This window comes from Astyanax mexicanus, chromosome 6 (genome assembly GCF_023375975.1).
Source record: "Astyanax mexicanus isolate ESR-SI-001 chromosome 6, AstMex3_surface, whole genome shotgun sequence".
Lineage (NCBI taxonomy): Eukaryota > Metazoa > Chordata > Actinopteri > Characiformes > Acestrorhamphidae > Astyanax > Astyanax mexicanus.
The window spans coordinates 29967589-29991117 of NC_064413.1; the positions used below are offsets into that span (position 1 = coordinate 29967589).

Consider the following 23529-nt stretch of genomic DNA (forward strand, 5'->3'; position numbering starts at 1 on the left):
CACTGACTTTCCTTTCATAACTAACAATGGTGAGCCTTAGGCCTGAAGGCATCACCGCACGGGAACACCAAACGCACTTTACAGAGGGAGCTAAAACGTTCATCCAGACAAACGGAGAAGTCATTTCAATCTGGGGCATTTCAGCGCAATGAGAAATGAAACGCAATTTGCAAAGGGCTAAAATATCCGTCCAACACAATCCCGCATTAGTGTCACACAGCGCCGTCAGAGTGAGGGCGCTGCGGTGCGATCAGGTGAGCGCCACGTCTGCTCCCTCAGTCAAGCGAATCGCCAGCTTGTAACATGAGGCATGACGGCATGTTTGGACTGGGCCGTGTTCAATCAGCCTGAGGATGTTTGTTTTGAACGCTGATCAAGAACAATTAGAGTGCAAGTGAGATCCAACTGAAAAGTGCCCTGTACCAGGTATGTTTAACGACTATTAAACAAGCGCGGTGGGTGTAGATTCGAGTTGCCAAGGCCCAGGGTGGTGGTGGTGACGGTGGTGGTTTGGGGGGATAAGGCCTGGCAGACCTCCTACTTATTCTCATGACTTCTCACAGACACACACACACACACACACACACACACACACACACAAAAAACACTCGTCTTAAACACCTCTCCTCATAGCACCATACTGTACAATGAGTCATTAACAGTTTCTGCAAATTCAGAGCCATAAAAAAGCATTTTGCAACTCTTTGATTGCGAGTTTGATTGCTCCCAGTGGAAATCACACACACAAAAGCAACGTAGCCACATCACTGAGAGCAATTTTGTGTTCATCCAATTAGTGAGAGTTGTGTAAAAGACAGATGTGGTGTCATTAGAGTGAGCTGCCGAAGCGCACGCCCATGGTAAGCCTGCCCCTACACCTCGGAAATCCTACCGGCCTGTGAGCGTTCCAGTGACAACCTGATGAATCACACATGCCTTTCTCATCTCTGTTACGCTGGAGCAGCCGTGCAGGAAGTACTGCTGGGAGACAAACAGCACTGTCTACATAAGAAAGCATTCTTAACCTCAGTCAAGAACTTCCTCAACAATGTACTCATGTGAGTAAATCAAGACACAACTTCTGATGACAAATGGTGGAGAAAAGTGTTAAAAAGAAGAAACAAACTGTAATGAAGTGTGCCTATTGATGATAAACCAGATTAAATAGCATTGTACCATAATCATGTGAAGAAATATTTCTATGTAAACAGCCAAAGCACTGAGTAAACCTCAGCCCTCAACAGCTAAGCCCACAGGCTTCTTATGAGGTCTCTGCTTCTGCGGTGAAAATTAACTTTGCCAACGGAACTGTGTATGTGTAACTTTCCTCTACTGCAAAGCATTAAAAAAATGCAGTCAGAGGAGTGCTCCACAGAACAAATGTAGTCCCTGAAAGCTGTCTAAAGCCCTACACAGTTGATGCGCTCAAATTCAACCATCGGGTTCACAAGATCTTGCTGAATCTTGACAATGTCTGGACCCAAGCTCAGACAAAAGTCTGTCCAAAGCTGCCACAACCTCTTGCCACTTGCCATGGAAAAGAAATTGGGAGTCATGTCCATGCAATTAAACTTTTAGATGGACTCGCTAAAAGAGCGCCAGCGTCCTGACAACTCCACATTGTTCCACATTTTTAAGAACGGTTCATGGAAAGCGACATCAAACCACCCACATTAGTTACATGTTCTGGCTTTATTTGTTACAGCTTTATGGAAGTCACACTTTGCTAAGGATTAAAAAAGAGCAAGGGGACTGGCGGTTGAGGGGGCAGGGGTACATTACTCTCCAAAAGCTCTTCTGTTCCAGTTTAGCAGAAAATATGTTGGCCTTCGCCTCTGACTTCTTTACAGCTGGAAATAGTCGGGATTTGGGGATTCAAGCCTCTTTTTTTTCCAGTTTACTTTAACAGATCGTACTGTATGCACATGTTTACAATTTGGGGCAATCCTGGCGCTTATAATGATTTCACCGCATGTGTCTGAGTAAACGCATTTGTTTTGCTGCCTTATTAGCTCAGCCAGAACGTTCCTGTGTAGGCATGGCAGACTCCGGTGGATTTGTACACTGATTCTCCGTGCTTAAACCCGTGGATTTGATCTATAAACAAGCTCCGCGAGAGCAGGTAGCTGGCAGAACAGTGCTGCGGTCACAGACTGAGGATTTGTATTAGAATGTGATTGCTATCTATTTGCTGTTTAGATTTGTCTGTAGAATTTGGTTTTAAAGGGTTTACAGGTCTTTTATAGCCAGCCAAATGTCAACTGCTTGAGTGTCACTGAGGTTCCAGTGGTGGGGTCACAGTCAGTAGAGAATAACGGGGTCATAATGGCTGCAGGCGCTCTGCTTCGGAATGGCCACCTGATGCCCTGAGGTGAAGAGCTGAGAGCTTTTTTTTTTTTTTATCAAGGCAATAAAGATTAAAGCAATAAACCAGGAGAGCTCTATTGTACTCATTTTACCACAGTAATGGGGTGTTTTTAAACATTATTATCTTTAACATTGTTCACACTATAAAAAATGCATAGATGTTCATTTTTTATACTGTCAGTGTCTCAATGTTTCACATATGATTGGACACTGTTGGAGACTATCACAGCCAAGCCCCATAGCAACTAATGGTTATGCCAGGAACATGCAAGGATTTTTTTTGTCAATTAATGGAGGATTTGATAAATATGTTGAGCGTTTTAGAAAGGTTTACATTTCAAATAAGGCTGAGCCAATCAGATTAACCAAAAAATTATGTGCCAAACATCTTGGGACAGCAGTAAGCTGATCAAAAATGTTATCTCTGGCCACAACTTGGGAATGCCCACATATGTATAAATTGTGAGGTGCTATCTTGTGAGTAAGGTTAAAAGCTGGCAGCATGACAATGAGCGCCACATAGATAAAACAATCCAGGTAATTAACATTCAACCTAGAGGGCATTACCATCCCCAGTGCACAGCACAATGGGTGGTAATGATTGTGACCTGCAGCATCTGTCTAGAATTGTCCAAGCCAACCATCAAGAGATTCTGGCAGAAATCAAATCCACACTCAATGCAAGGCTCAAGGCTCCACATGAACATCTCACAGGTCAGCACAATGTTCTTTAGCTTCCATGAGACATGGCGAAAGTCATGAGACACAACAATAGTAGGCATCTAAGTGTAATTGATAATGAATATTCCAAAGACACAGATGTCTGTAGAGCACTACAACACACACTCGAGTAGCAGCCAAAACAATGATAGGTCTTCAGACAGAGCAGCCTGGATGAGCTCTTGTCATTTTCTCTAGACACGCGAGAGTGTTTCATGTGCACACCGCAGAGAGGCCAAAAAGCCGTGTGCAGGTGCTGTGAGGTTTAAGAGCCTCCTGAAGCAGTGGGTAGTGCAATCAGCAATTCGTCACAAGGGCCTTCCTCGCTGGAGGGGTGCGGCTAAGAAGACACAAACATGTGTTTTATATTTCTTTCTTTTCAGGGGGAATTCAGACCTTTTCCACTTCTTAGAATCCCCTCAGGGCAACGAGGAAGGGTTATTCTCAGTCTTTAAGAAAGCTAAACAGAAAGTGTAAAGGCTAGTGTGCTGGAATAAGGAACATTTTGAAAAAAGTTAGAAAAATGAGGTAGAAGAGAGGGAAGAAGTGGTGGAAATGAGGTGGTGGAATGGCTCAAATTAACACACCTGCTGGTGATTTATCACTCTTGAATCTCGCACCTAATCTTCACACCTGTTACATGATGTGCTGTATGTAATCCTCTCAGTTTACTCACAGAAACTCACAGATACTTCAGGTGTTGGCTGGGGGCTGATTGCGATTTCTCCATTCCACACGACACAACACACTAAAGTCTGATCCATTTCTTCCCAACATTTCTTCCATTACCACCCAACAACTACACTCCAAACATCACGCAAGCAGAAAGCCCTGATCCTCTCAAGACTCTGATGTAGGCTCATAAAACAAAACAAACACCAATACAGACACTTGCTCTTTAATCAAGCCTGAAATTTTTGTTCAAACCTCTCTGTAGCCCAAGAACATTGTGTTCAAACCCAGACCACATCACCAGCGTTCAGTGTTTGAATCTGATCCAAAACCAAACCTGAACACCACCAACCAGAGCTTAATATTACTACCATTACATTACATTACCTTTGTCTCAAATATCCTAACATAAGATAAAATGACACTTTCACAAAATTATTACTATCATATAAACATCAGTTTTGAAAAAGAAAATCAGTTCAAGATTTCAGCCTAAAGAAACTTCAGGCTACATTTAAAAAAAATGTTTTAAAAAACATTTAAACATGGCATCAACACAATTTCTTTCTCATTTCTTTTCTGTTTTTTGGCACCTTTCACACCTGCCATTATGCTTTGGGCCAAACTAAAAAGTCCAAAAGTCTGGACCAAACAAGGTATGTGTGAAAGTCTGCACACAGGTGTGTGAATGCAAATGCTTTGTGCTATGCAAACAGAGTTTTGTGCATCATTGAGTTTGAAAGTGTGCCAAAAGGCACACTCATCCTGCAAGCATAAGCTAAAAAAAAGGTACAGAAAAAAAATTAAGCACATGTATGTAGTCACCTGCTATTGACCTGTACTGCCAATGTGCTTTCTTCCAAAAAACAGTCATGAAAGACCAGCAGTTCACTCATAGAACTTTATAAACATATGATACATACACTGCCTGGTCAAAAGAAAATGTTACACACTAATATTTTGTTAGCTTTGATTGTGGCGCACACTCACTCAACAATCCAGTGTTGCATTAATTTTTCACCAAGATCTTGCAGCATTGATGATGGTAGAGTCTGATCGCTGCTCAAAGTATTCTTCAGCACATCCCAAAGATTCTCAGTGAATCACTCTTACAACAATTCCACATGAATCCTGGCATTGTCATTCTGGAATATGGCCGTGTCATCAGGGAAGAAAAAAATCAATTGATGGAATAACCTGGTCTATATTCAGTATATTCAGGTAGTCAGCTGACCTCATTCTTTCAGCACATACTGCTGCTGAACCTAGACCTGACCAAATGCATCAATTAACCCCAGATCATTTACTTAGTTAAATCCAGGTGGCGATTTCTTTTGGCCAGGCATTGTGTGATACATCCCATGAACATCTCTAATCTAAATTATTTTTCCCTAATTTTTATCATTGCCCATTCCCACTGACTATGCAGGTCTTTGTCACTCAATGCCACCTTCCCTGAATCACTTAAATTGGCAACACATTGAGAGATGAGATGAGAGAGCTGGCTAGCATTGCTCTGACTGATGAAAAGACATTCTGCTTACCTTCAGAGAGGGGATTCTGTTCATTAATTTAACTCAACTAATTTTATTTATTTTGATTTTTTTAAGAGCAGACAACAGAATTTAAAGCTCACAAATATTCTCTTATTTCTCTTATTATTCAACTTTTTCTGGTAAGATACAGTTTGACATTCTGGGGTGCCGTTACCCAACACACCAATGTACTAACATATGTTGCCAGAAATCCAGGAAACTAGATGATATGAAAATTTTGAATATGAAATATGAAGCTGACCCGAGCCAGACAGATATTTGAGGAATGATCAAAGCTCCTCGCACGCCCTCGCTGTTTTCATGCCTCCTTTGACACTTTAGAGAAAACAAACAAAGCCGCATAGTTGTACATTATTAACCCTTTAACGAGACCCCCATGCATTTTGCAGCAGACCCTGCCTCAACCTGGCTACAACAGGCCAGATCAGAAATAAAGCACAGGGTCAAAAGTGTGGGACACCACAGGGGTGCCCACAGTGAGTCACGCACACACTCTCACATATGGTTCTGGCCACTCTGAAAACTTCAAACACATACTAGTAGTGCCCAGGACTGAGACTCCTGTTTCACAAACATCGGCAGCAGATACGTGAGACTCGGAGCATCTTACTCATTCTAACACTGTGATCACTGAGACAGCTGAATCACACGAAGATTCACTGGTAGGAATCCCCCTCCCAGCAATCAAAGAGGATCAATTTGCCAGCAACCATTCTTATGTCACATTGTCATCAGAGGCCCAAACTTGTTCAAGGGATGATCAGGGACAGAAATATCCTCTTTTACAGGTAATTCATTCAGTTACATGACCCACATGTTACTACTTACTGCTACTTTCCCAAGACAAGACAGATTAGACAACTATATTGACTTCTTCACAGTTGGTGCTGTGAACATACACACACACATTGACATACAGAGAGCTCCAGTGGGCAGCAATAGCAGTGAGCAACGAGGGTAAGGGCAACAATGAGGGAACCACTGAGCCACCACTGCCCACTCACAAAAACAGCAGCCAACTAACTTATTAACCAAATAGATGCATGAGTACACTGTATCATCGCTCGAAACAGAGTAACGGACCGTGCAATAACTTTTTTTGATTGGAGAGAGAACATAAAATAACCATGAATCAGCAGTAGTTTCTCTTTAAGATGGTGGCTCCACAGGCTAAGACTCTCCCCTCCCACAATCCTCCCTCACACCCAAAATCAGGAGGGTAAATAACGCTCCACCAGCAGAACAGCTGCAACAAAACTAAAACCACACATCATTAACACACCTGAACACATAACTCCTACAACTCAATATAAAACCCTTCCAAAATAACACCAACCAAAAAAGGGGGGTTGCCAGGCAGCTTATAAGTCCCCTTCCAACACTAGGCCCCACCACAATCAAGTATCTGACTCATACAGATATTAGCAGATAATTGCTCAAAACATGTTGAGATAAGACAGATGTTTACAGTCAATCAAGTTTATATTTGATGGCACATATACTGTACTCCAAAAAGGAATACAAAAGGAAACCTTCTTGTGAGCAAAGTATGTGTGGGGTCTGGCTTTAAGTCTCACCATCCAAAACCTCCCTGAACTCCAGCGCAGTCTAGTTTCTCTGAGTTCCCAACGTGGTCCACAAATTCACATTTGTGAACAACAAACCACAATTCTAATATCAGCGCATCCATTAAAAATTAACAATCCTGCAACAGTGTATCTGATGTCACCAATGATAAGAAAAGCAACCAGCTCCACAGCAAATATTTTCCCAACCTAACATCTGTTATGCCTGGTCAGGCAGTGTCAGTCACCAAACCATTAGTGCTAAACTACACCTGACCTCTTCCTGCGTGCACCTATTCTTTACCACCCCTGTCTGTGACAGCTGTTTACCCAAGAGAAGACAGTGTGCTCCTGAGGCCTGGCCAGGGTCCAAACAAAATAATATAGAGTTGAGGAAAAGTCAGCCAAGATGTAATACAAGTGGATAACGGAGAGTAACAGAGAGTAGAAAAAAAGGCAGGAATTTGAAAAATGTTGATGGATATTTTTTTTCTTCCGCACCACACTTTTCTTTACCATGCTCTCTACCGCAGGCTGGGCCCTGCCGCGCAACCCCGTTACAGAGAGAGAGAAAAACGAGAGAAATTCGAGTCACAAAATGCATAAACTCGCCACAACTGAGGTCTTCTGCAACAAGACATGTTCCCGAAAAACCAAGGAGCTGGAATTATGTGTTGGAGAGCGCGCTTGTGCATTAAAATCTAAAGCCACGCTTGTGAATTTGCCCAAACTATGCTCAGCAGATAGAAAACTATTTGGGCAACAGATTCAAAAAGGACAAAAGAAGTACTGCAGCCAAACCAGTCATACAGTGTAAGTCCCATCCTCCAGAGTTTTTTCACCAATCCCTCTAAATCTGAGACACAGGGCTCATAAAACATTTTAGTGACAGTGATAGAACTAATTGAGTGTTTTATATCCAGAGCCATAACCATGTCATAACCTTGTCACTGCTGCTACAGCCTCTTTTAGTGTGCAAGTTAGAGGGCTGTCAAAGCAAAATGTGCATTTCCTTCTTTTCTCCTGCTGTGTACAACCTGCGCTTGGACAAGCAAATAAACTGGCGAAACTGACGTTAAACACAACAGCTCCTTACGCAAATAGCCTAAATGCAACTTAAGAATGAATCTACTGTTAATGACCCTTAAAGACATTTAAAGACAATTCAATCTTCTTTATCACATGAGAAAGAAAGAGATCGAGCATCTTTTTAGAGAGATGTAGAGAATGAATAGAAAGGAAAGGAGAGACAATGAGCTCAGCACCAGGACTCTAATGACTTCCATGCCTGGACCTGATTGAAACCACACCAGGGCTTCTGAGTTCCACACACAAGCAGTTAGGCAGGCCAGGCCACACTCTCATCTACACTCCCAGCTCAGCTCAGGGGGCTCCCAGTTGCCCGAGCAGGACATCCTAAAGGCAGGAACCACGCAACAGAGATTATGAGAGAGCGACCCCGACTCCGTCCACATCCTCCGGACAGACAAATTACAAGCGCGAGCTCCACTATTTCATCTGACCAACCCATGCTTCCACCCCAGAGCGAAGGCGAGGCGTGTTGAGCTGGGGTTTGATGTGGGGCGGGAGTGTAATTAGTGGCCCTATAACATGCAGGGGAACAGTGGAGGCCTGTCCATCTGTCGAGTGGCAGAGTGGTGGGGAGGGGACCGGGTTGCCCCGCACCGCCCCTGGTGTTGCCGCTGTGATCTGTGTAGGCAATTGTTGTAAATATCCTAAAAAAGACGGAGACAGGCCCCACATGCCCAGCACCCGCTGCACTGAGAGTAAATGTGTGCATGCGTCCGCAGCTCAGGTTACAGCAAAAGCCTCACACATCGATTAGAGCTGCATACGAGGCACAGCCTAAAATCTGTTCAAACCCAACAAGACCTGACTAATCATGTTGGAGTTTAGTTAGGTTGGAGATTATTTCTCAAATATTTGTCAGACACGGGTCAGGTTCAGGTTTCATGTTTAGTTTGTTTCTCATCAGCTGTCACTCAACTTTAACACATTTTGGCCTGCACTTCAGCCTGGTAAAAACGGGTTCAAATATAGTTGGGTAAAAAGGGGAATGTTGTAGGTTTTTTTTTTAGGGATGTATAGAACTTTAATCTGCAATGGTCGTGCTCATATATAGTTGTATTGGGCTAGGGTTGTGTTTTGTTGCACTATAGTCATGTTTATGTGAAATTTTATAAGGATACCATCGGGTTAAGTGGGAATTTTGATGGATTACAGTTAGATTCATACAGAATTTTGATTGGTTATTCTCTGATAAATACAAAATACAAAATAAAATTAGGGCTACAAATTAGGCTCATGTAAATTTTGTGTGTCTATACTGTCAGGTTAAGACAAAACATTTTGGAAATCTACAGTCAGGTTAATATAGAATGTTTTAAGGCTACTTTCGAATTCATATCGACTTTTTAGACTTTACTATCAAGTTCATTTACCTTTTTAAAGGCTACTTTCAGGTTCATATAAATTGTTAGTATTTTAAGTTTGGTTTGGTTTAAACCTCTGCTAAAATGTTGGGTTCTATTTAAAATTCCAGGCCCCAACAAAAAAATCTCTTCTTGGAGTGCTGCACTTACAGGGACAGGTAGAATTAGTATCAGAACGCAAAAAGTGTTTTAAAAGAAGTAAAACACAAGACATGGGCTATAAAATTTGTCTCACCTCCTTTTTTCTAATTCTGATACTGCTTATTGCCATACTAAAAGCCCACTGCCTTCTCTCAATACTTCAGGTAATGAGAGCACTTAAGAAACATCGATTCAAACTGTCCCAAACACTCAGTCGACACCCCATTAGCCAGTCGTTGCTCTTAGCTCTCCTGATTTGACATTAAGGGGGGTGTTGTGGATGTGGAGTCTGACTTGTGGCACAGCGGATAAAGGGTCAAACACAGCTCATGTGTGACCAGTTAACCTCACTCTGTTCTGCTGTTTCCCAGCATCTGCAGTAAAATCATAGTGCACCTTTTTGATTTTCCTTTTAGCATTAAGGTAATAAGTAAGAATGAAAGAGACATTGATTTAGGTTTTCTTCTTCTGCCAAATATGGCAACTTATGTATGACACTGCTACTAATACCAGATCCTATGAACTGATTTTATAACTGGAAGCATTAGGCTTCAGCTGTGATCATTTGGTATAACAGTTTGACAATTTCTCTATTTAGGCAAGCAGAGCTCTTAATTTTTAGGGTGTCTGGTTCTAACTGGTTCTTCAGATTAATAATCCACTCAATCTACCATTTAAACCAACTTGTCTAATGAAAAGAACATTACCTTACAAAGTCTTAGGCACTTTAATGTCACAAAATGACATTAAAAAGAAACGCTGCTTTTCTGCACAGTGTTTTTAGCTTAGAAAAATGAGGAAAGCAATCGTTTAACACATGCAAGTATAGTTTTTTTTAAAAACTAAATAATTGCTCAAATAATACATAGTGAGCTTTCACAAGCAAAACCTGAATTATTTCCCAGATAAATGGTTTTATTCAATTTGCCCAGAGTTTTGTGCAGTGCTGTGCCTATAACTCTGTGTATAACTGTTTTACTTTAAGTCTTTAAGTGACTTCCACTTTAATGGCATTGTTTTACTCAAGACACTTTTTAAAAATGATTTGCAATGCTGTTTCATAGGCATTTCTTGGAAACAAGTCCCACGTTAAAAATATTTTATTGCTCAGTAAACTAAAGTCTATAGTACCAAATGGGCTTACCATATTTAACAGTTTTATAAGAAAGTGTATTATAGTATAATTGTGTTAGGAGGGCTGCTAGTGGGAGAGTACCGGTATAAGTTTAAGGTTTAAAAAATCACATATTGGCGCTTTTGTCTGCAGGCCTGCAGTTTCCAATCACCGTGAGGGAATATGGGGTATTATAAGATTTATATAATAAGTCCTTTTTATTTCACATTTCCGAAAATGAACTTTTACAGTGCGGTAAAATGTGGCCTGAAAGAAAACCATCTGTTTGGCATTTAGCTTTGCCAGCACATGGGATCCTCTGATGACAATGATTGAGGGGGAGAAGAGAGGATCCCCTTGTGTATGAGTCTGTGAGCAAGGAAAAAATACACACCAAGAAGCGAAATCATAACACACGATGAATGTTTCACTCACAATGTGGCCTGACAAGACAAATTAATGGCACTGAGAAGTGTTACAAAAAGCACACTTTTATCTGCGTCAGCTAAGCCCTTCTCCGTCCTCCATAAACAAAGCAACAGCTCACAAACAGAAACAGGCCATTGACGGGGAAACACACCGCTCCAAATCTGAATCAGGGGTCCATTTGTGTGTGTAAAAGAGTCAAAGCTAACTGTAGTTGTTGGGGGAAGGGGTGTTTCTGTGGTAAATGAAACAAAGAAAACCAAAACCGGATAAGCCACAGAGGGTCATGAGGGGCTGGAGGAATCCGTCTGAGCGTGAGTTCATGCCACTGCCGTTCCCCCTCCAATAAACCCAGCATAGTGCCACAGCACTGCTGCAGTTACGTCCAGCAGTACCAGCCCTATACACTAAATATCACCAGCCAATTCATCAATAACGCTCATCAAACTGTCCTTAAACAAGTACATCAGCTGAACCAATAATGACAGGGCTCTGCTGGAACACGGTCGCTCATGGCTGTTCTGCATCAGAGCGGTGTTAGAAGTCTAGGAGCTGAATCTCAGCTGAAACAAGTCTGAGCACAAATCTGCTGGTGACAGCGGGAATAAAACACCAGACTCTCTCTTTCTGTGTTCCAAGAAGTAGAGATGAAACTAGAGATGACACAATACAACTTTTGCTTTCCATTACCAATACTGGTACTGAAACCCAGTATCAATATTGGCTGATTTTGATACAATCTGATCCAATGCTGTCTTTTAAAACTCCAAAGCTGTAGAATAAGCTATTTTATTGGAGGCACTTCATGTTACATGGCCATCTTTGATTACAAAGTTCAAACTGTAAGTCTTGCAGGAGACGCCAAACGGACATGCTAATCATAATCAACATTTTCATGTCTGGAAATCATATTAAATATCAACAGCAAATTACATGACTTTTCTATGACTAATAAAACTGAAAAATATCAAAAAAGTAAAATAAAATGCTGGTCTAACAGCATTATCAACAAGACCAGGTCATCAAGCTGGTCACACTGGTTGACTGGACGGGTAAATCGACCAATCGACTGGCCAAATACTGGTGGAGCAAACTGGTCAAGCTTAGCTCTTAGTTACTGTTTTCTTAGGACCTGTTTTACTTCACAAAATAACTAAAATATGTTAGGCTGGATTTGTCACAAAGTCACATTCAGACCTCCAATTTAAAAGGTATTGGCTTAAAACTGGTAATGGGTATCATAACGAGTCAGCCCCTATTTTCAACCGTAGCCCTATTTCCCACCACTCGCGCCTATTGCTATTTCCTTTCTCTCTCCGCCAATCGCATTGAAGACATTTAAAACACGTCAACTCCTGCCTTAGAAGGGCACTTCAACGTTTTGATATTATTGCAAAAATTCACGTCATTTTTAAATATTCACAATATTTTAGTATCACTAACAATGCAATCTGTGCATAAAAAACTGCATAAATACGGTAGGCAGAAACACTAATTCTTGTATAGCCGGCACAAGCAAAGACGCAAATAAGCAAGCCATTTGAATATAAGCATTATTACAAACATTATCAGGCACCTAGAGCTGTTTTTTGATATGATAATAAATGTGTAGATATATCTATTTCAACAGTTAATATAGGGTATTTCAAGCAGAAAGTAAGGTGGCTGGTAACAGCCTATTTGTACTAGACACGCTTTCCATAAAGCAAAAAAATAAATAAAAAAATAATGCAAAATGTTAAATGCACACACACACACTAACACACACACAGACCTGCAGGTAAGAACTATTTAACAGACAGAGATGCACTACGTCTGCTTGTGCTCTACCTACTCTATGAACTATAGAGAGTTTTAATCCCTTTCAGCTGATGGAGCTCAAATAAAACCACCTACAACTGATCTCTTCAAATATGCTCCCTCAAATATCCCCCTCCTCAACCCCCACCCACCCCAGACAGCCCTTTTGGTCAAGGACCCGTCTCCCCGAGTGCTGTGTGAATGCTATTCACTATCACGAACTTCTGCTCACTTTTCAGTGGCTGACCACACCAGGTTGCGGACGGGACGAACGCAAGCACATCACACCAGCTACTTAACAAGCCAGCGAAGACGTGCTGTCCAAGGCCTGAGGGCCAGTGGAATAGGAAAGTCACCCCAGCCACCGGAAAAAGAGCGGCTGTTGGAGTGCAACAGGCTGTGGCTTTATACACACACACATACACACATACAGATGGGTGCACACTGGCGGACTGGATGAAGAACATCCATCTCGTGGATTAGGGCGGCATCATGTGAAAAGCCCTCGTTAAAAGACATGCCATCTGCAGCCCTTTTCACTTTTTCCAAATGGAGAGTGGCAAACAGCTTCTTTTTTTTTCTTTTTTAGAAAAGCCTCTTGGATCGTTCTCCCTCCCTGTCAGGCACTTAATCACAGTATTATATTGCGTGAACATAGCAGGGGCCAACATTAACACTTACACCCATTAACCTGGGACCTTGTGTAAGCTTTCAGCAAACACAGCTCTATATTCAACAGCCCTCTTCCCTTTCTTTCTGCCATAGCTTTCTATGCCAGTGAGGATCCAGTGAACCCAATCAAACTAAGACACAAAGGCCCATTTACATAAGTGTTACCACCTCACTCATTCACTCTTCACATATCAGTGCATATCAGCTTATATTAGCTGATCATTTGTCTCTCTTGTTCAAGCTCCTGTCATCTGATTCAGACCATCAATTCTGCAATTCACACACTTCTGACAGTAATTCAATCAACCCTGAAATGATTAAAAACTGTCAGTCAGTTTGTCAGTGCTGTCTTCTCACACTTCAATCATGATTTCAGCCACACTGTAAATTCTGTGACAGTGTCTGAGTTTGTATTAGTAAAGATTCTTGCTGACAAGTACTGGATTTAGCTAAAAAAAAACCTCTCAATTAAAAAGTACCGCTACTAAAATGCCACTTAATCATCAATCATACTGAAATTTCTTATCCTGTGTGAATGGGTGTAGAGGCTAAAGACATCCTGTGGGGAACGTGGCATAATCCTACCTGCCCATGTTAAATTAATTCTGAAGAAATGGTGTAGAAATATTATATACTGTACAGGGCAGAAGAAAACTCAAATATTAATCAGTATACTCAACAGAAGCCAGTGTTTAGTTTCTAAAGCACATTTTATTGGGGTTATCTTCGATGTATAAAGTATAAAACAAAGATCAGAAGGATCAGATTGATCGTCATAATCAGATGTAGCAAATGAAAACTAGATTATAAATTCAGATTAATAATAAAATGAAAGAATGAAAGGAAATCACTGGCCCGCATCTCACTTACCACTTCCTCAAAATGTGTAATTATGGTTCAGACCCAGCATGCCTACATTATATGTCATGGACACGAGGATAGCAACTCTTAATTCATAATTTATTAGCCCCCCCACACTTTCACGCACACATAAAGACCTCATTTTACCTCCCTGTCAGGAAGTGAAAATCACTGAAATTCCAGAAGCCCTGTTTCAGATATCCCTCCCAGCCACATGAAGAAGGAGCTTATTAAGGAGGACGATGGTGCGACATGTTCTCGTTAGTGTTAAAGCGCAGGTGGTTTCTCCTTAATCACAGCAGTGTCCGTCACGCAGCTCAGCAGCTCAGTGACAGCAGTAAGCCTTTCCTTTTAACCACTTTCCCATGGATTACAGTGCCCTCGACTTTCTGGCTACAAGCTTCTATTAGTTCCATTACTGAATGCTTAATCGGACCATTAATCAGAAGTAGCTCCTTCTTAACTTCTCTCAGAGCTACTAAGTTTCACATTTAAGGTAAAAAAAAAAAAAAAAGCCACAGTCTGGGTAATGGCCTGAATATACTCCACATGCACACTCACACATGCATGTGTGCCCACACACATGCTGTGCTTTCAGCCTGTAAGCACACTCTTAATTCTTAAATGAATCATGATCAGACTGTTAGTTTGTGGATAGAACTTTTTAAAAAGCTTCTATTCTTTCTCAACATTAGACCAAAATATACCAGTTGGTAAGTATATAATATATCACTGTATTTCTTTATGCACTACCATTTCAAACTTTATAGTATATGAAATACTGTAATGTTGGTATTTGGAAATGTTTATATTTATACTATAAATTTTGTACTTTAGTCCATATTCAATATATTTTACTATGCATTTCTTTTTTCTGCTGCATACTTGTGACAATTCTGTTGTTGCATGCAACAAATGCAGCTATAATTTCTCTTTTTTTTCCAACCCCTTTTTCTCCCCTATAGTTACAGTGACTTTCAGACATATATGTGCAAATTACATCTGTTCTGATTGGCTGCTCTGTAATGTATCTCGTCCAAACGTGTGACAATGCCCATATACCTCATCAAGCTGTTTTATTACTCAAAAATGTTTTTTGTAATACAGGACATTTAATTACTTAACTATCATCATTTTGATTCATCTACAGTTCTGTTAATTCAGAATGTATGCCAGAAGTAAATCACCTCAAATATTCAAGTATAAAGGTTATTGTTTCATTTTCGGTAGCATTCGAAGTAGCTCAAAATATTTAATGACATAAATTATTATTAAATTACCTCATGAGTAGGTGGCAATATGTTAATCATCTACAGTTCTGTTCATTATGCTCATTATTTGAAAGCTATGACACTGCAAAAGGCAGTGCACATGAATTCATTTTATACATTTACCTGAAGCTAAAACAGGTATATGTTTTAAAATATTAAATATTTTTTTCACCATCCACATTTCATTCTGTGTTTGCTATTCAATTTGCCATTTTTAAAGTACTGGTCATTGAGTGATTGACTAAGAAAAAATATTTCTTATGTAAACAAACATGCGAGGAAAGGATGGATATTAGCTATATTTAGTTCAGCTAAATATATTAATGTTGTGTCTATTATTTTATGTTAAGTGTGTATAATTAAAGAATAATTGAAGTCACCTAAAGTATACATGGTAAAGGTTACTGACATACAGTACATTCTAATGTTCCCTGCAATTCAGGGATGCAGTGTTCAGTTACAGCATTCCCAAATAACACACACACTAAGTTCTGATTAAAATTCCCATATCTAAAATACCATATAGAATACATTCTAGTATTTTTTTCTGAACGGGTCTCAACCTCTAAAAAACCAAAGTAAAAATGCATTTCAGACAGAAACTACAGTATTATTTTAATACTGCTGTCAAAATCAAAATCACTCTGCAGAAATATGCTCGCAGCTATGAAACAGTTAATAGCTCCCACGCCCCCTTTACAGCTCCACTAGGCCAGTGAGTCCTGCCTCTCTCTTCCTCTGGGCCATGCTGGTACTTGGGCCTTTGGTTTTTATGTAGTCAGCAGGTGGCATCATTAGCCAGGGAATAAAAATGAAAACTAATACCCTAGAGTATAACAATGATATCATAGCAGGGCTTGCTGGCACATTTTCTGCTCTCTGTAGAGTGCAGAGTAGGGGGTAAGGAGGTGTAAATTTAATATGTTTCTTGCTGTTGGGTTTTGTTTTATATTCAAACAGACTGCACAAATAGGGCTGAGTCTGAGGCACCGGCAAGGCGCTGCTGTGCTGCGAGCACACCTTTAAAACTGACTCCAGAAGACGTTATTACAGCGGATCATTAATCTGGGTCCTGCCAAGTAGGCCTACTTGCCACAGATAGGGTCAAAATGTCAATTGTATATAATGGCGATTATAAACCACATCAAACAATGTCTATTCACGCTCAAGTTCAGACCACATGTGAATCTGTGTATTTCTGATGCTTCAGGGAGCATAATAGTAGCACAATGGTATTCGGACAGAACGCACGGCTGCCGTCTCTGGAATGATTCAAATTCCTCGGCGCAAGAGTGTGCCAGCAAAGACTGTATATAAAGCTGTCACAGGAACCCTGAGGGCAAGAAAATTCAGTGTTTCAGAGTCTGCTGAACTGTGATCTCTCTCTCCCATGGTTCCCTCAATAAGCATGATAAATAAAGGAAGGAAGCAAATCTAAAGCTTGGCCGTCTGCCACAGCATTTCAAATAGTCGCTCCTGGCTTCACTTACTTCAAAACAACAGAAACCATTCCCCCTCTTCACCCGCCTGAAAACATCCAGATCAGGGGCTGTGCGTGGCTTTCGCTGGCCTGCACAAGAACTCACTGACAAAGGTGTAATTAGCTCAGTGTTGTATCAGGATTTGTGATTTCTACCTACTTATTACACACAGACACACACACAACACTATGATGCAAACACTCACCTATGCGTCTCTGCCACTGAAATCCCGCTTCTAACAAGTTTACTTCCATTAAGAACAGTCAGTATATTACGCACTATCTGAGATCACACAGGTCTCTGCAAAAAAACAGGGGAGCAGAAAACGTGTGTGTGCCAGTACCCCGCAGTGATTGCCTGATTATTTGCAGATGGGCAGTGCAGCCGGAGTGAAGGTTCCCCTGGCATGCCATGCATATGATTAAACCTATGATTGCCTCCCAATTCAACATCTCAGAGACGGAGGAAACCAAACAGCATATCTACTGGAATTGATCTGCTCTCTGCTTTCTTCAGCTAGCTCAGTGCCTCAGTGTCAAATGAACTTCAACTGAACGTCCTTTTACATAGTCATGCACGGTTTCTAGTTTAGTTGCTGGACATGATATTTTATATAATTAAAAGTAAACTTTAGGAGTTCCCTGCCATGCACGTTCACTGCTTTTCCACCTCCCAAAACACCTCATTTAGCTAATCAGCTCATTAACAAGGATTTCTAGAGTGAATAAAGGGAGAGGAATAAAGCAGGGATACCACTAAAATATGCATTGCATGTGGTCTTCAGGACCTGGCTTTGTGGCTCAGTGGCTATTAGCTAATGGTCTGTGGCTATTCAATTAAAGGTACTCAATAAAAATGCATTAAAATAGGGAAAATATTTTAAGTTTAACATTACGTTGAAATTTCACAATGAAAAGATCAATGGAAATGCTTCAGAATGACTTGGAATACAATCTTTTAAAGCACTGAATTTCACTCAATTCTCCTCCAGCCCTGACCTAAAATCAAATACGCTCAGTCCTGCCTTCAGGGTCTTCTATAGCATTAACCTAATTTGTGTGTGTGTTTGTGATGACACAGACGGTTGCTACTTCTAAAGTGTGATCAGTGCAATTGGTGAGAATGATCTCACACTTGGAGAACAGCCACAAAGTAAGTGTGAGGGTTGCTTTCAATTTCCAAATGTCTAGCTGAGGGTAACAAATCTGAAGCGGACACCCAGAGTCCCCTAGTTTTGTAAGTGTGTAGCCTACCTGCTTTTATAGACTGAGCTAATATCAAACAGAACCAAAACGGACAAATCTGACACAACTGAGGTGGTATTATTCACAATCTCCACAAAATAGGATTGCATATGCATGAACAGATTTGCTGCACAAATTTCTGTCACTCTGTGAGCAATTAGCCTTACTTGGACTCTAGAGGAACCTAAATGTTGTCAATCATGTTTTCATCACTGTGTGTAGCTAACATTCTTTTTTGTTTAGCACTAGACTAATCTAGTTAACGATTAAAATAAGTATGTCACCCAAAATACTAAAGAAGGAAACTAGCTATGAACCATGTGCATGTGCAATAGTGAGGAGTATTGAATTCTGTGAGACAGGTGAGGAGTAATAACAATGTGAGACAAGTTGGGTGTAAGAAAAGCTGTGATAGGTTAAAGGTTTGAAAACAGGTAGGGAGTAATAAACTGTGAGACAGTTCAGGAGTAAAAAGTGGTGAGACAGTTCAGTAGAACTAAAAGCTCTAAACAAGGTCAGAGGTAATAAAAGCTGTAACATAAAAGGTCATCTGTAATAAAATATGTGAGACAGGTCAAAAGTAATAGAATTAAGACAAATAATGGAAGCTGGTAAGGTGTTACCAAAGCTACAATAGATAATAAAAAGTGTGAGACAGGTCAAAATTCTTAAAAGCTGCTAAACAGTTCAGGAGTAAAACAAACTATGAGAGAAGAGGGGTAATCAAAACTGTCAGACATGTCAGAAGTGATAATATTGGTCAGAAGAAATAAATTATTTAAAACAGGTCAGAAACAGTCAGACATGTCAAAAGCTATAATTAGGGTCAGTAGTAATTAAAGTGAATAATTCTGAAACTTAGATGGGTGAGGAGTACTGAAAATTGTGAAACAGCACAAATGGTGTGAGACAGGTACAAAGTTGTAAGACAAAACAGCAGTAACAAAAACTGTGAGATGGCTCAAAAGTAATAAAAGCTGTAAGATAGACCAGTAATACTAAATGCTGTGAGACCAGTTAGGAGTAATAAAAACTATGAAACAAATAAAAAGTAATAAAAGCTGTGGAATTGGTCAGAAGTACTGGAACGTTTTGAAATAGGTCAGGCTTGGTCAAAAACTGTGATACAGGTCAGGAGCAATGAAAGCTATGAGACGGGGCAGTTGTTATTAAAGCTCTAAAGGTGGCAAAAAGCTGTGAGACATGTATTAAGTTATACAAGTTATGAAGTATTAAAAGTTGTGACAGATCATAATCTGTGGGACAGGACAGGGGTATTAAAAGCTGTGACAAAGGTCAAACGCTGTGAGACAGGTCGAATGCTATGGGGCAGGTCAGTAGTGATAAAAGCTGAGACAGGCCAGTAGTTATACAAGTTATGGGACAGGTCAGGAGTATTAAAAGGTGTGAAACAGGTCAAAGGCTGTGAGACAGGTCAGGAGTGATAAAAGCTGACACAGGGCAGTAGTAATAAACGTTATGGGACAGGTTAGTAATGTTAAAATCTAATATAGGCAGGTGGGAAAAAACTATGGGACAAGTCAGTAGTAATAAAAGCTGTTTAGTGATAAAAGCTGTAAGACATGTTAGTAGTAATAAAGGCAGTGAGACAGGTCAGTAGTAATTAAGACAGTGAGACAGGTTGGTAGTAATAAAGGCAGTGAGACAGATCAGTAGTAATAAAAGCAGTGAGATAGGTCAGTAGTGATAAAAGCTGTAAGACATGTTAGTAGTAATAAAGGCAGTGAGACAGGTCAGTAGTAATAAAGTCAGTGAGACAGGTCAGTAGTAATAAAGGCAGTGAATAAAAGCTATGGGACAAGTCAGTAGTGATAAAAGCTATGGGACGGGTCAGTAGTGACACAAGCACTGAGAGAGGTGAGCTCAGTAGTGATAAAAAACTGTAAGACAAGTCAGTAGTAATAACAAAGGCTATGTGCCAGGTCAGTAGTAACAAAAGCATTGAGACAGGTCAGTAATAATTAAAGTTATGGGACAGATCTGTAGTAATAAAAGCAGTGAGACAGGTCAGTAATAATAAAGGTTATGGGGCAGGTCAGTAGTACTACAACCAAGGGACAGATCAGTGGTAGTAATAAAAGCAGTAAGACAGGCCAGTAGTAGTAATAAATGCTTTAAGACAGGTCAGTAGTAGTGATACAAACAGTGAGACAGAGGTAAGATCAGAAGCGATAAAAGCTGTGAGACAGGTCAGCAATATTAAAGGCCATGGGACAGATCAGTATTAATAAATGCAGTGAGAAAAAACAGTAGTGATAAAGCTATTGGTAAAGGTCAGTAGTAATAAAAGCAGTGAGACAAGTAAAAGCTATGGGACAGGTTCAATGGTAATAAATGTAGTGAGAAAGGTCAGTAGTAGTGAAAGAAGCTTCAAGACAGGTCAGTAGTAGTGATACAAGCAGAGAAACAGATTAGATAAAGTTGTGTTGGTGTGTGTGTGTGTGTGTGTGTGTATTTATCAGCGCAGCAGTGCTGATCTAGGATCAGATTACCTGCTATCTTACTAACAGTGACCTTACTGACAGGACCAGATCTCAGATCAGCACTCCTCACTAAGTCACACACACACACACACACACACACACCTCTCAGCATGGAATTGTAGATTTGTGGGGCTCAGTATCAGTAAAGTAGGCTTTCATCACCATGTGCATCACTAAACCCAGGAGTCAGGAGCACCATGTGCTGCTAAAGGTGTGTGTAGCTATGTGTGGTGTGTAATGACCCCAGTGTGTGTGTGTGTCCTACCTCTTTTGTTCCTCCTCCAGCGGTGCGGCTGAGTCTGACAGTGGCTGTAGTCCATACAGTTCAACACGATTAGAGCAAAGGAGAAGAGTCGAAACTGCATCTGGGCGGCTGGGTGAGCGCTCCCCGCTCAGGACGGAGAGGACAGCGAGGGGGCCGGGAGAGCGCGTGCGGGCTGAGGGCGCAGCAGAGAGAGAGAGGGTCTCCGAAGAGGGGAAGGGGAGTTCAGTGTGTCACTCATGAGCCGGGCAGCGCGGCGGACCATCGGCGAGGAAAGTCATTATCTGAGAGCGCATGGATGATAAAGAAGTAGATGATGAAGATCTAAAATAAAAAACGAATGTGATGAAACACGCGGGAAGGAGCAGAAAATCTAGAATATGTGTGCTCCGGTGGTCTGCGTCTGTGGAGAGGGGCTGAGGAACTAGACTTCGAAATTTTAAAAAAATTGGAAAGAAAAATCAAACTTCAGTAAAGAGCCAGAGAGATCTGTCCAGGCATCCCAGCGCCGATCAGCGGCGCGCAAACGCCAGACTGAGACTCGAAACGCACGGAAATAAAACAGAGATACCTCTAGAAAGAGAGGAAAAACTGAAGAAACAAGTCTAATCCTGGAGAGAAGGCGAGTTCAGGTTCCTTCGGAGAGCCACAGCGAGTTTGGGGCACTCAGCATCCCTGAGGGAAACTTTTTTTCTGTGCTCTCCAGATCTTCTCGAGATCTTCAGAAGACCACGAGTCTTCAGGCGCTACTCCGTTCCATGGACGAGGAAAGCCCTCCGATGAAGATGAAAGATGATAGTAACTAAAGATGGTAGTTAGTGGAGATAGCAGCAGTAGCAAATGTGATCTTCTGATCTGCTTCTTCTTTTTCTTCTTCTTGGTGGTGGTGGTGTCCTCCGTAGACTTCCTTCTTCAAATGATTATGATCTGCAACACCTGAACCTCATCACGCTCTGATCCGCTGAGTGTGAGAGTGTGTGTGTGTGTGAGAGAGAGTGTGGGAAGAAGCCTCTCTGTGGATCTCTCTGCTCGTGCTCTCAGACAGACTACTGACTGCTGCTGCTACTGCTGCTGGTCCTGATGCTTTGCCTGCTTTTACTATATAGCCCTGCTGCTGCTGTCACGTGGAGGCTCCCAGGATCTTGTCGGGCTTGTTGGGAGTTTTGGAAGCCCCCCACCCTCCCTCCGCTCCTTTCCCCTCCCTCCTTCCCTCCATCCCTACATCCCCCCTCCTCTTCTTTTCCCTTCTCTCCACTCCAGACCCGGCACGTCCAAAAGTGGAGAAATTGTTGCTCAAAATGATGTGAAGAAAAAAAAACTCTCTGTGAGAAGAGCTACCGTTATACGCTATTAAGATTAAAGGTTAAGATTAAGATTGAAAGGAATTGTGCCCTGATACAATCAAATGTAGCCAATCATATGTTTTGATTGACACGTGTGATTATGATTGATAAGACAATGGGACAGACAGATGTTCGTTTGCTTGCTTTTGTAGTTTTAAACGGCTTCGAATGGATTTAGACTAGGCTATATTACAATAAACGCAGCAGCCATGATATTCACTACAGGTGTAAAAAAAAAGGGAAGGGGAAGACATCCTCGCTATCCTGAAATCTTTACACTGGTTATAGCCTATGATATAAAACAGACTTTAAGGTACTGTTACTTTGCTTCTAGTTTAATGTCTCAGAGCCAGCATAAAATAGTGTATTATTGGAAATATGGATGAATAAAAACTGCAAAACATGTTTATAAACATTTTTCTCTCACTTCTCATACAATATATAAATTCACACCAAAGACCCACAATATTTATCTGATATAAATTCTCAAATCTTTAGGAACTAGCCAGTTGGTCCAGCCTAAAGTAAAGACTAAACATGTAGAAGCAGAGTTTTTTCAAAGCTACTTATGCTGTTGTTTATGCTGGTAACTGGAATCAGTTGACAGAAAGCTTTAAAAGAGCCCTGATATTGGACACCGTTAAATCCAGGCTGAAAACAGTCATGTCTGAGAAACGTTCATATCAGTTTAAAACTCTGTTAGCTCTGTACACTTCTATCCTTCTTTTAAACAGAATAATATTATTATATCACCTTGTCTTTTTTATTTTTACTTTAATTTAAGACATATTTTTGCTTTCATTATTTTTTTCATGTTTTTTTCATTACTTTGCCATTTTGTTGTAAAGCACTTCGAATTAACTACTGTGTATGAAAGGTGATATAAATAACAAATAAACTTACCTTAGTTACTGTAGTTAGTTAATTAGCTAGCTAGATAAATAACAACTAACAACAACAAAAAAACGCAACAAAATATAGACGTCTTGTAGCTTCTCTAGATGTAAACGAGACTTTAAACGTCTTTAAAAGTCTCAACACTCAAACATGTCAATCAAAAGGCGATATTAGGGTAAA

At 40.7% G+C, this 23529-nt stretch overlaps 1 protein-coding gene across 1 annotated transcript in view; it reads right to left on the minus strand.

The window, feature by feature from the left end:
• rspo2 (R-spondin 2) overlaps nucleotides 1–22200 on the minus strand; it is a 72801-nt gene extending 50601 nt beyond the window's left edge. Inside the window, exon 1 of the mRNA XM_007254498.4 lies at nucleotides 21113–22200. Coding sequence (XP_007254560.3) covers nucleotides 21113–21212 — 100 coding nt within the window. The 5' untranslated portion in view covers nucleotides 21213–22200. The remainder of the gene's footprint in view (nucleotides 1–21112) is intronic.
• Nucleotides 22201–23529: the final 1329 nt, after the last annotated feature.